This window comes from Periplaneta americana, chromosome 13, assembly GCF_040183065.1.
Source record: "Periplaneta americana isolate PAMFEO1 chromosome 13, P.americana_PAMFEO1_priV1, whole genome shotgun sequence".
Taxonomy (NCBI): Eukaryota; Metazoa; Arthropoda; class Insecta; order Blattodea; family Blattidae; genus Periplaneta; species Periplaneta americana.
The window spans coordinates 124,523,310-124,537,093 of record NC_091129.1 but is presented as its reverse complement, the minus strand read 5'-3'; the positions used below and the strand labels follow the sequence as shown (position 1 = coordinate 124,537,093).

The window sequence follows — 13,784 nt, the reverse complement described above, 5'->3', positions numbered from 1 at the left end:
AATTTCTTCCCCCCTCATGAGGCTCGAACCAGCGCTCGTTCCGTAACGCGAGTCCTAGGCAGGATGCCTTAGACCACGACACTACGGCGCGGGACATTTTTAATATAATGTCCCATTAAAATAATTTACATTAGTTTGTTCAATTAATCGAATTAATCATTACCTTTTAAATTCTGGTGGTCATAATATCACCACAACATCTAAAAATTAAGTGAAGTCCGGCAGATGTTAACCGCTAGTATGTGTCTAGTTAAATACGAGTATAGTGTGCCTGAATATTTATTTATTTATGGATTTATTTATTTATTTGTTTATTTGAAAGTACACAGGCATTACTGCCCATAAAAGCACCTTCTTAACATATGACAACTTAATAATATGCAATATTTTATTTCTCCCACTTGCAAAGATATATGTTACGTAAAGTTATATACACATACGGTAATTATGTGGTAATTATATTCGCTGGGTACGACATATCGTGCAGATTAAAAATATTGTTTTAATTACATAACCTAGCGTCTAGGCGAGGGGATCCAGACGGCGGTGCACAATATCCGAACATTGTTTGCGTAATTTCTGAATTATTCTACAGATTAGAGACAAAATAATTGACAAACGTTTGTTGTTTATAGTTACAAAACTTCGGCTTTGTTACTCTCTTTACGAACGATCATTTTGAAAAATTCTGTATCAAAAGTAGTGTATCTAGAGAAAACGTAATGGTTGGCACAAACTGCTCTTCTGAATTTTATATGTAATGGAAACGAAGAAGATGAAATTGAGGTGTATCGTAAAGTTTTTGTGATTGCTCTACGGTATAGCTGATTGTTGGAACCTACATACATGATAATTTTTTGTTTTCTGGAATGTACATTTATGAACTAAATCTGATAGGAGAGTGAAAATAAGATTATTTTCCGTTAGCTGTTAATTAAAAGTGATTCACGAAGTTATTCTAACATTTACGGAGTTTGTTATTGAAGTGATTTTGAGTGAAGGAAACGCTTTTATAAACGTGAGTATACGTCAGTTCTTTCCCATTTTGAGAAGCAAATCACAGTGAGTCAGACCTCTGTAGGGCGACAAAGTTTTGGTTATTTTATTTATTTATTTTTTATTTTAGTAGGTTATTTAGCGTCTGAATGAGATGGTGATAATGCCTGTGAGATGAGTCTGGGGTCTAGCACCGATAATTACCCAGCATGTGCTCATATTGGGTTGAGGGAAAACCTCGGAAGAAACCTCAACCAGGTAACTTGCCCCAACCGGGAATCGACCCCGGGCCACCTTGTTTCGCGGCCAGACGCGCTAACCGTTACTCCATAGGTATGGACAAGTTTCGGTTACCGACTGAAAGAATACTTGATCCCCTTCTCGTTATATACCCATACAGTACTCTCAAAGTCTTGCTTCATCTTGCTACAACGCTTTCCGACCTGCAAGCAACTGTGATAAACTTCAATAAAAAGTTGAAAGTTAGCTTATCCCTGCCTATAAGTATTATCAAACATATTCAGTACATGGTATGGGCGTAATCTACGATAAACCGTGCTAACAAGTACATTGAAGCGGCGAGTGAAGTTCTTGATAATTTTGGTAAATGTCGTTTTGTGTTTGGAAAACAGAGTCTACCAGATACAAATATTCAGATCTCTTCATGAAGCACGCCAGCCTGGATGGTGCAAGCGGTAGAGGCACGGCATGTCTTCATAGCTTGGCCTGAAGGGTTGTAGGTTAGAGTCCCGCCTCGGGCATGGGTGTTGTGTACGTACTACTTTAAGGAAATCAGAAAAACAGAAATAAGATAAACAAAAAGAAAGCTTAAGGGGGGGGGGAGCAATGACTATTGTTCTGTGCTCTGTGAAATAGAATGACTTTTTTCATACTAAATTAAACGAAAACGTTATGCAACCTCAATTGGGAGGGAAGAATCCGACATTAAGTATTGTAAGAATATATAGTGATTAATTAAACACTGTTGTGCTTTTACAAGCATTTATTTCATTGCTTGTATTTTTTGTTCCGTGGTTCACACAGTTTGCTTCTTTTTTAAGATAGAGTTCTAATGACACTATAGTAATTTAGAACCACATTAATGTTTACGTGAAACTTGCAAGTTTACTAGTACCCGGTACTCGTTACATAAGCTGTTAAGTCAGCCATTGTTGTATAATCATAAAAGATGTATATTTTCCCTGGACCAAAAAAAATTACAAACTAACTAGAATCACATCTAATAACAAACTATTAAAATTCTTTTCAGAAAGGAGCCACTGTGTAAACATAAAAACGACCTATGTAACGAGTACCGAGTACTAGGAAACTACCCTTTTTTTATTAAAAGTGACCGCAAGAATGAGCATCTCAAAGGCCGCTATAATTTGTGAATCATGTGACATAGAATAAAACTACGAGAGGACACACTTTCAATACAGTCCTGCATCCGAAAGTAGGAGACATACCTTGTATTAAATGATCAAAGGATATTTTACATTGATAATTTTGTTAAGAAACAATATTACTGTAAAAATGAATCAGTATAACATAAGTATTTGAAAGTTCTCCAAATATGAGTGCTTTTAGTATCAGCAGTTGAATAAATCTGCGTTGTAAAAATTATGGGATCGTGAATGATAGGCGAGCAAAAAATAATAAAAAACCAGTGATTGGTAGAAAGCCTAGCTTTATAGAGATCTGGTGGCCGCTCAACATAGACTCGACTCGGGGAGATGAGGCGGTAAGCCAGTCTTGGTGATGCGTTCACTTCTATAAACTTTGCATCCATCTTTTCCAATAACCTATAGAAATAATACCGTATTGTAAATATACAGTTATATGCGTAAATTTACATTTTTATTTTTGTGACTTATGACTTAAGGCCCGGGTGGCGTGGGTCGTGTAAATGCACCTAAAAGGGAGAGGTTAAACTAAGAAGAAGTGACTTTTGACTTGCATAATTTATGTTAATTGGTTATACTCACTGAAAACCTACCATATATTTTTTCATATTGAAACAAAGATAAAATTAACATTTTTGTGATTATCTCATTAATATTATAAAACAATCCATATTGTTGTATGTATAAAAATGATACCCGATTCAATTTCCCATCTACCGGATGTTTTAGACCACCTTTGGATTCTCATGGAAGCAACAACAGTGTTTTATTATTATTATTATTATTATTATTATTATTATTATTATTATGGTTAATTTGTTTTGATTTCACTCTGCGTGTTAGTTACGCTTTGTCCAATGAGGCAGTCCCGTTAATGGGGAAGCTGAAAGAGTGTCTTTCTAATTATTATTATAAGCCTATTATTGAAAACTGCGATCACTGGATTGAATGAATCATTAATACATTATAACAGTAAAAGATACTGATGAGAGTTACGCTTCTACAAGTAGCCTACTGTTACAACCAGGGCCGCCGAGAAGGGGGGGCAAAGGGGGCGAGTGCATTTGGGCCCGTGAGCAATAAGGGTCCGTCAGATTAAATGAGTTTGATTACTTTTTATTATCACGAATAATTATTCGTAGATACATACGGATACTATACAATTTTGTAAGACTATTTGTTACATAAATTTGACATATTAACTCAACAATAGTAAAAATAATACAAATTACGACTTGATATGCAAATATTTGACTTTTATATAATGGAATATCGGTTTTCCGCATTTCGTTCACCGACACGACAATTGAGGGCCCCGGCATTTGCTTGAACTATGTTCCCGTCGCTTGTACTGAACACGTTCAATTATGTATTGGCTTGTCCTTTTTAACTACCAAACCCCCGCTGGCCCACCACAATATGCTAGTGGACTCTAAAACCGAAGTCGCAGGATACGTTTTTTTTTTTCAGTACATTGTATGTTTCGTGTCGAAACTTTCGTCTTTTCATTGTCGTTTGTCTAGTAAATTCTGTTCATTAGTATTATTGGTTATAGTTTAACTGCACAATGAACAAGTACAGGCATAAGTCGGGAGCTGAGAAGCACAAGGAGAGACGGAAAAAATTGGAAGATATTAATATGGGTGATAGACTGCGTGAAAAATATTATGACGATATTAACAAACAGATCAGTGATGAGCCGAAATATTTAAAATCAATTCATGCCTCTAACTTAGGGCCAACCCACTGAAACCTATGAATCTCCTAAATAGTCTGAGGGAATTAAAACTGGATACTTTATTTCCAAATATTTGTATAACCATTAGAATATTCTATACAATTCCTGTGACAGTTGCTGATGCTGAAAGATTCTCCAGCAAAATGAAGAAAATAAAAAATGTATTCAGATAAACAATGTGTCAAGAACGACTGAGTAACCTTGGCTCCTTAGTCTGGAGAACGAGCTTGCTAGATCTTAAAATTTTGATGACATAATTGATGATTTTGCATCATTGAAGTCAAGGAGAGATGTTTGTTGATGTTAGACTGCAAGTTAGAAATTACAGGTGTTTAAGAATGTTTTATGAATATAATATATTGTGTTAATGTGAAGTTTTGCTAGAAGTTTTCAACGTAATAAAAGTGTATATTTTTAAGTTCGTATCTATGTATGGGGTTATCTTTTATTTATTTTGCAAAAAATTATTATAGTTAGAATAAATGGTAACTTGTAATTGTTACTTTTTTCAATGGGGTCCGAGTACAGTATTGCATAGGGGCCCATAAATTCTGTCGGCGGCCCTGGTTACAACTTAACAGCAGATATCAAACCAATCAGTGCAGCTCGTGGAGAGTTACATAAAATTTAGGCGAAATTTCCGAAAACTATACAAATAAATTCACTTTTAATAAAATTACAGAAATGACTCCGAATCTTTGAAAACACATTCCGTCTTCTGCTTCGAAGAGGCAGCCCTTGTGACTTAAAAAAAAATTGATCTGGGGAAATATGTCGAATTTTATAAATATGCTTCAAATATATGAATGTAAATAATGTAATTCTTCAGACTTATAATTTTACTCTACTTAAAATTATCTTTCCAATGATGAAGAAATGGAGATTCTATGCTTAGTAGTTTACGAGTAATCTGTCTCTAAAGAGTTGACTGTCGTACGTTCAATATTTAATATCATTAAAACTATTTCATAGAGGAAGCTGATATTGTGCAGAAATGAATTTCTTTATTCACTTGATTTTTGTAATATATCGTTTCAAAATTTAAAAAATTCAATTTTTTTATGTCAGATTTTGCATGAAATGTCCCATACTTGTTCACCATTTACAGTTTTTATTCCTCTAATAAAATGCTTCATATACACTTAGAATTCCTTCCACACAAATTATACTGCGCACTTCCAAGTGGTTGATTTTAGTTTGGTCCTTTGTGTGCAGAAGATTGGAGATCATTGCTCAAGTTCGTCTTTATTTCTGATTCCGCACAAGAACATACGATTCCTCTGTCGTATCACAAAACTTAGACTACTAAGAATAAAGTACCTTCGATAGTTGCGTACTTAGGAATCAGTTTTACAATGGCAACTGTTCCTTAAATACGTAGGCCTAACCAGAAAATATGTAACGCTATATCTGAAGTTTTTTTTTTATATCAAGATAGCAGTTTTTAAGGGAATACAAAGATAATATAAAGATTTTCCTAATATGCTTTATATTAATTTAATATGGAGTATACTTTCACTTTTCACCACCAGTGTAAAACGTCTTTGCATATTTATGTTCTCTTTTGTATCCACGCAGACATTTCTCTTGGCAGCGTCGTGGGCTGATATCCAAGATTCTTTCCTCGCTCGTTAACACGCCTATCTCCATTCATACTTGTCATAAGCTGAGTCACAAGGTGCGGCCGGATGGTGTGTTAGTGACCACGTTGTACATGATACGGCGCGAAAAGCTCATCTGGATTTTTGGGAGGTCCAGGGGTTAATGCACTGTCCCATGTGTTCTTTACTTACGAAACATTCCACTAACTACTTGTAAAACAATTTCACTGTCATTTTACTGTTTTTGGTGATACATACATACATACATACATAAGTATTCTGCCCAAGGGCAGGTCTTTCACTGCAAACCCAGCTTTCTCCAGTCTTTTTTATTTTCTGCCTTCTTCTTTGTCTCCATATATCTTAATGTCTTCTATCATCTGATATCTTATTCTGCCCCGAACTCTTATCCCGTTCACCATTCCTTCCAGTGCATCCTTCAGTAGGCAGTTTCTTCTCAGTATAGTTAGGATATTCGATTACGTTATTCCTGTCAGCTGGGGCCATTCTCAGTATCTTATAAAGTGTTAGAAAAATAAATACTATACTATATATTTAAAACAAATACTATATAGGGTACTATATATTTAAAAAAATAATGTACTAAAAATTTAAACTGAGAATATGTGGGTTCGAATATTTGACGTTTCGGATGACTGAACGTTAGGAAAATCGACTTCCTACTGTATTTGCATAACTGATAAACCTATATTTAACATTTGACATTTAGTTTGTTCGTAGTTCCCAGGATAACCGTTTCTGTGGTCTGTATTTCGCTGTGGCATATTAGAAATAATTTTGAAATTAATATGTTACATTCCCAATGAACCAGTAGTTAGTGTTGTGATAACTTTCGTTAAATTTCAGTCATTATTTACCTAATTATATTTCATGATGGTCTCAGTTTTTGAGTTATAATACTTGATGAAATAACAACATCCATTATTAAATTCAATTTATTTCTGTCTCTTATTTGTGTATCAGACCTATAGGTTATAATCATAAGTGCAGAATTATATCTTACACGATTGAAAAGTCTGTATATTTTCAGTAGATCTAATGAACTTTTTTGGTCATTGTTCCAGGCTGAATGAGATAGCTAGGATTGTACAATGACTTCCTAGCAACCTCTTACATCAGTTTTTCCAACTTCAGCAGAATGCGCAAGTCCCATGAAGTCGACAGTCATTCAACATGTTCAACTGCCAACCAGAGGAAACGAGGTCTAGCCCGTTTTTCACTCCGTCGTCTTCTCTACTCCAGTCCTCTTGTAGCCAGAAGAATTACAAGAGGCTCGTCTAGCAACTCCAAGAATTCAAGAAATGCGGGTATGTTACAGATTTAGTTAATAGGCCCTACTATAATGTAATAAAACTGACGGTTTTAAAAATATATTTTGATCACAGACATGAGACGTTCTGAAATCTTATCTTGGAAGAATTCTTTGAAGAACCTTTCGGAGGCATCATCATCTTCAATTCACTCAGACGCTAGATAACTATTGCTGTTGATAAGACGTTGTAAAATAAACCAATAAAAATAGAACTTTGTTGTTCCTAAATCAAAATATTTTTGCATACATGTTATATTGTATTATATATCTAGTCAATAAATACGTCATGTCTATTTGGTTCAAAAGTCTTGATTCATCTTGATAAAAAAAACTGACATAATTAACTATTATCACATATCGATGTTTCGGAAGAATAATGACGCAACTGCAGAACTGGAGTGAATATTAAAAACACCCCTATCTGACTAGTCCTATTTAAAAGTAACCAAAAATTGTATTATTTTGCTATATTTGTATTATTTTGCTCCCTGTAAAGCAGGTTTGAATAATTTCAAGGAAAAATTGTTCCGGGGCCGGGTATCGATCTCGGGACCCTTCGCTTAGCGCGCGAACGCTCTACCGACTGAGCTACCCCAGGAACTATACACGAAACCGTCACAATTTTTGCTTTTTATATCCACACAACTCACATGAGCTGACAAGACGCCAGAACTCAACTGTGAGTGTACACAAATACTGTGTGACTTTAAATTGTGGCTTTCTGTTAACGTACCTCCTGTAACGAATGTATTATACAAATCTGGCTTTCAGGTAGTAGCTCCCTGTAAAGCAGGTTTGAATAATTTCAAGGAAAAATTGTTCCGGGGTCGGGTATCGATCCCGGGACCCTTCGCTTAGCGCGCGAACGCTCTACCGACTCAGCTACCCCAGGAACTATACACGACACCGTCACAATTTTTCCTTTTTATATTCACACAACTCACATGAGCTGACAAGACGCCAGAACTCAACTGTGAGTGCACACAAATACTGTGTGACTTTAAATTGTGGCTTTCTGTTAACATACCTCGATTGTTTTTTTTTTTTTTTTTTTTTTTCAAATATTTATTACTTATTTTTGTATGTATTTATATCTAAATAAGATTCTGTTTTTTGTTTCTCCAGAAAAACATTCTATGTTGCACTTACAGCGACATGTCACGTTTTCCGACTGCATTTTCAATTAACATCTTACATTTCAAAGCAACATTTCCTTTGTTACGTAGATAGTACTCTGAAAAAATATGTATGCAGAAATAGCTTCAACTGCGTCTTCGATGAATACTCTTCATTCTTTCTCAACTATCAGCTATCAGACCCAAGGAATTTGATGAAATATCGGAAGTTGAAGTAGTTGAACGTAATTCTGTTTGTTATTTTAAGGAGATGGACGTGGCAGTGGACCATCCAGGGATGTTGAGAGAGGAGAAGCCATTCGACTCAGCAGTGTTGCTGCTGGAGGGACTCCTCTTCATGACGATCTTCAACAAGTGCCCAACAAAACTTCGGGCTTTGGAACAAGTGCTGGAAAGGTCACTATTTCCGAATTCTATTTTTTTTTTAAATTAGTATGGTAGCAAACATTTAAATTTCTTCCATATCTTTCTTCTGAAATTCTTGTAATGTCACTGTTACTCAGCCATTGACATATAGGTCAGGTGTCAAGCGCATTTGTCTGTTCAGAGCCGCACGATTCCCGCTTGAGTTGATTACCTGGTTGGGTTTTTTACGAGGTTTTCTCCAATGTAATATCATATAATCTATAGTGAATCCTCTACCTTATCTAGCCAAATACCATCTCGTTAACATCAATGCACTCGACGCAAAATAACTAGTAGATGATATAGCGTCGTTAAATAACAAAGTAAAAAGAAACTGACGTTCAGACTCTACTAAAAATTATTAAAATACATATGCAACTAAACACTTAAATTTTCTTATATCTTCTTCTTCTTATGCCTGACAAATGTTAGGCAACACATAAAATTTTCACGCCACTATTTTCTTATATCATTCATCATTTTAGTGTTCTGCCCAAGGGCAGGTCTTTCATTGCAAACCTAGCTTTCTCCAATCTTTCCTATTTTCTCCCTTCCCCTTTGTCTCCTCATATGATCCATATATCTTAATGTCGTCTATTATCTGATACCTTCTTCTGCCCCAAAGTCTACTCCCGCTCACCATTCCTTCCAGTGCATCCTTCAGTAGGCAGTTTCTTCTCAACCAGTGACCCAACAAATTCCTTTTCCTTCTCCTTTTCCTTTTCCTGTACTCTCTGAATCTGCTCCTGAGGAAGCCCTGCATGTAACCTGCACCAGTTGGAAATAACTATTGTGATTAATAATAATAGTGTAATAATAATAATAGTAATCATTATTATCATCATCATTATTCACAAAGAGTTGGCAAGCAAAACTAAGCTTAGCAATGAATCCGGCCCTTACTACAAATTCAGCTCCTTACTACAAATATGAACTACAGGATATCCTAGGAAATGAAAACTTCAAAATATATTGGGCTAGATAAATCCTGACGAATGTAAAGATTCAAGCCAATAGATCAGACATACTCCTTTTCAACAAGAACAAACAAGAAGTCTCAATAGTAGACATAGCAGTACCCCTACATCACAACCTACAACATATGTTTGCACAAAAAATCAACAAGTACATGGAATTAGCCTCAGAAATCAAGATGTGGAAGGTCACCTGAGTCACCATACACCCAATAATACTCTCATCCAATGACATCATACCGAAGACATTAGCCCAGCAGCTGCACTCCCTACATCTGCAACATATTTTACCACTACTTCAAAAATCAGTAATATTAGACGCATATCATATTGTCCAACATTTCCTAAATGCTGAATAATTTGTGATACTTGATGTAAATCCCTATTCTTAAGCCATGTATCACTTTTTTCCTTGTAGAAAAATGAGAAAAAATGAGCTCATAATGATGATGATGATGATAATAATAATAATAATAATAATGATGGCTTTATTTAACCTGGCAGAGTTAAGGCCGTAAGGCCTTCTCTTACACTCAATCAGGATTAAAACTTGCTTACACAGTTGAACATAAAACTGGATCGGAATTAAGTAATTACATACTGATGGTGGTGGTTGTGGTGGTGGTGGTGGTGGTGGTGGTGGTGGTGGTGGTGGTGGTGGTGGCGACGGGGGCGGTGGCGGTGGTGTAATTGTATTAAATGTTTCAATACAATGAATTTACAGTAACAATTTTTTTTTAATACTGGTACATCACAGAAGAAATGTATACCTTACTCTATTTTATCTGTTTTAAAATAGTGTTCCATATTCCATATATCTCTCGACAAGTTCATCTTGAGTTACACTGTAGCAAGTTTTTGTAAACTCCTCTTTCATGTTTGCTAACAGTCTTCCTTATTTTTTTTTCAGAGTGGTGATTTGGGCATTGCTGAGTGTCCCCTCTGTCTGGCAGAGCTACCCATTGAGTACTTCCCAGAACTGTCCACTTGTAGCCATCGATCTTGCTATGATTGTTTCCAACAGTACCTTCGGATTGAGATTTCAGAGTCTCGAGTTAGCATTGCCTGCCCGGAATGTTCCGAACCAATGCATCCAAATGGTATATACATATAATATTTTAAAAATTTGTATTAAGTAACTGGTACAAGAAATATTACTTAAACTGAAGAGCAGCATTTATGATACAACCATGGGAAGTTTTAAATATTCAGTGTTTTTCTGAAAGACGTAAATAAATTGCAGTGGGAGACTTAATAAGAAAAAAACTCAGTTTTGGTCAGTAGATAATAAAAATCAGAACAGAAGATTGTATTTTTGGGCATTTATTCTCATCTCAATAGCAGTTTACTGCACACGTTTACTAATACGAAATTAAGAACCTTTTCTTTTCCATTTAATTTTTCCTAAGTTGTGGACTTTGGGACAATAGTGGTCTAACCCACAATTAAAAAAGACAGAACAAAGGGTTCATTACATACTGTAATTCAACGAACTGCTGCTAGAAAGTTCATATTTTGCAGTGCTTAAAGTGTATTCTGGATTGTAATATTGTTGCAGTAATTAATTTTATATACAATAATAATTGATCAAAACATGGGCGTATAACCTTACAAACTCTATAACCATTCGTACTCTCACTGTATGAGGTAATAGAGAAAGTATTGATATTGTAAAAAGTAGATTTCAAAATTTTCACGGAAGTACACATTTTCGAAAAACTATTTTTTGAATATGCTGTTTGTCTCTGTCTGGGTACAGCGATTTCTTCTAAACTATTGGACGAATTTAACTGATATTCATTGTTTATGAGTCGATTTCTTGGAAATGGATACATACGAAATATGTGTATGTTTGCCTAATGCCTACTCACTTCACTTAACGTGATTCGGGTTCCACATACTGCGGATAGATGGCAGGACTGTGACCCACTTTCAAGTTGCACACCACTTCGGCGGGCCACATTATGCATGATGTGTATCTGTAAAATCAAGTAAAAAATAATAATGATGATATCAAAAATAAAGATTTATTTCAAATCAAATCAGGAGACTTTCTTCGTGATTTTTTTTATAATACAGTGAAGTGACAAATTAAATGAGCTAAAAATGACTTCCTAAGAGAGATTATTATATGATACAGAATTATTTCTGCATTTCAAAGCGATTTTACTCTTGCATCCACGGCACAGGAGACTACATAAGTAGGTGGGTAGAATTCCTATCTTTCTTTAAATCGCTTATTTAACAGCTCCGAATTTTCTAGCTCAGTGAAATTTGTGATAGTAAGATGAAACAATATTTGTCATGAATTACCTGACATTGCCTTATAATTGAAGTAAACTTCGTAAACCAATCTTAGGCCCTATATTCAAGAATCTAGCCATCTCTGATATTGTGTCAGTGTGGAGCTTGGGGTGCCCAGTCAAATTTAGCCCCAGCCTAACTTTGTTATCCACTTAACAAAAGTAATGAAAGTGTAGCTAACATTTGTTTCAGAATGATTCCAATCCAACTCATTCTTTACTTTAGTTGTTGTTACCTGTATTTAGTTTATTGATGAAAGTTTACTTATTTTATTTATTTATGTAATATCGTTTATTATCTATTAATTTTATTTATTTATTTACATCTTGTGATTACAGAATATTTTTCCACCTCTTATTGAGATACATCTAACTTGTCGTGTAATTTATCATGGAACAGTAACTTAATATCTTTTTTAATAAGAAAGGAACTTCTTCCAATTTCCTTTAATGAAACATTCCATTGACTCTGGCCGAAATCGAAACCTAGATACTTCAAATTGTCATTATTTTTGCCATTATTATTATTATTATTATTATTATTATTATTATTATTATTATTATTATTATTATTATTATTATTACTACTACTACTACTACTGCTGCTGCTGCTGCTGCTGCTGCTGCTGCTGCTGCTGCCATTAAGGAACTCAGAGGTTCATTGCTGCCCTCACATAAGCCCGCCATCAATCCCTATCCTGAGCAAGATTAATCCAGTCTCTACAATCATATCCCACCTCCCTCAAATGTATTTTAATATTATCCTCCCATATATATCTCGGCCTCCCTAAATGTCTTTCTCTCTCCGTCCTTCCAACTAACACTGTATATGCATTTCTGGATTCGTCAATACCTAAGCACCTTATTCTCAAACACCCTTAACCTCTGTTTCTTTTTCAAAGTGAGAGTCCATGTTTCACAGCCATACAGAACAACTGATCTGTTTTATAAATTCTAACTTTCAGCTTTTTTGAGAGCAGACTGGATGACAGAATCTTCTCAACCGAATAACAGACATTTATTCTGCGTTTAATATCCTCCTCCTCATTATTATTATTATTATTATTATTATTATTATTATTATTATTCGTTTCAATTGCATAAGTTTTTTGTTCGTGTTATTTAACGAATTTTAGCAATAGAAATATATTTATTAATATATTGAAACAGTTATAGCATTATTATTTACCATTTACCGTTTATTCGCGACTGGTATGTCAGTTATTGAAACAAGCATGGAACATTAAATTAGCATATGATGTAATATATTGATATTCTCCTTCAACCCTCCATTTCTTTTAATAAACTCCACTTAACATTTCCGTGATTTCTTCTTCAAACACAGTTCAAAAATAGATGTTCAGTACCTCTGTTTTCTATGTATCATGCTGTATGTGCTGTACTCGAACTAAAAGATTTAACTTCTTTAAACAAATCCTAAAGTAATCCTAGGTAGGCAGTAATAATATTTTAACATAAGTTACTTATAAACTGAAACACTGATTTGAATAATTTGCTGCTCAAGTTTGATTACTGTAACTATAATGTCACATCTGTCTTCATCGTCTTGGACAATATTGACATTCCCTAACTGATTTTTTCTGACTAGATACGATTTCATATTGTGTTATTTATGAACTGCTCGACCACAAACATTGCTTATGACGTCATATGTTCGAACCTATCGGTTGTGTCGAACGTTTTTTCCATCTCTAGTTATTGTACTGTTATTTTTGTCCAGAAACCTTGTACATATCATATAAATTTTGAAACTTCTTATTTATTATAGAGTACTTTATTATGACAGTATCTATTAAAAACGAATGATGTTTGATGTTCTGCCCATCAATATAAGCTGTTACCATTATATTATGGAAAGAAAATATCTAATA

General features: G+C 34.7%; 1 protein-coding gene across 4 annotated transcripts in view; it reads left to right on the top strand.

Moving 5' to 3' along the window:
• The window catches only part of LOC138712369 (E3 ubiquitin-protein ligase RNF19B-like), a 365,180-nt gene that overhangs the window by 212,779 nt on the left and 138,617 nt on the right, over nt 1-13,784 (top strand). For all 4 annotated transcript variants that reach the window (XM_069844041.1, XM_069844040.1, XM_069844042.1 and 1 more), the window contains 3 exons: nt 6,827-7,069; nt 8,458-8,606; nt 10,500-10,689. In XM_069844041.1, the coding sequence (XP_069700142.1) occupies nt 6,901-7,069; nt 8,458-8,606; nt 10,500-10,689 (508 nt within the window). In that variant the 5' untranslated portion in view covers nt 6,827-6,900. The remainder of the gene's footprint in view (nt 1-6,826; nt 7,070-8,457; nt 8,607-10,499; nt 10,690-13,784) is intronic.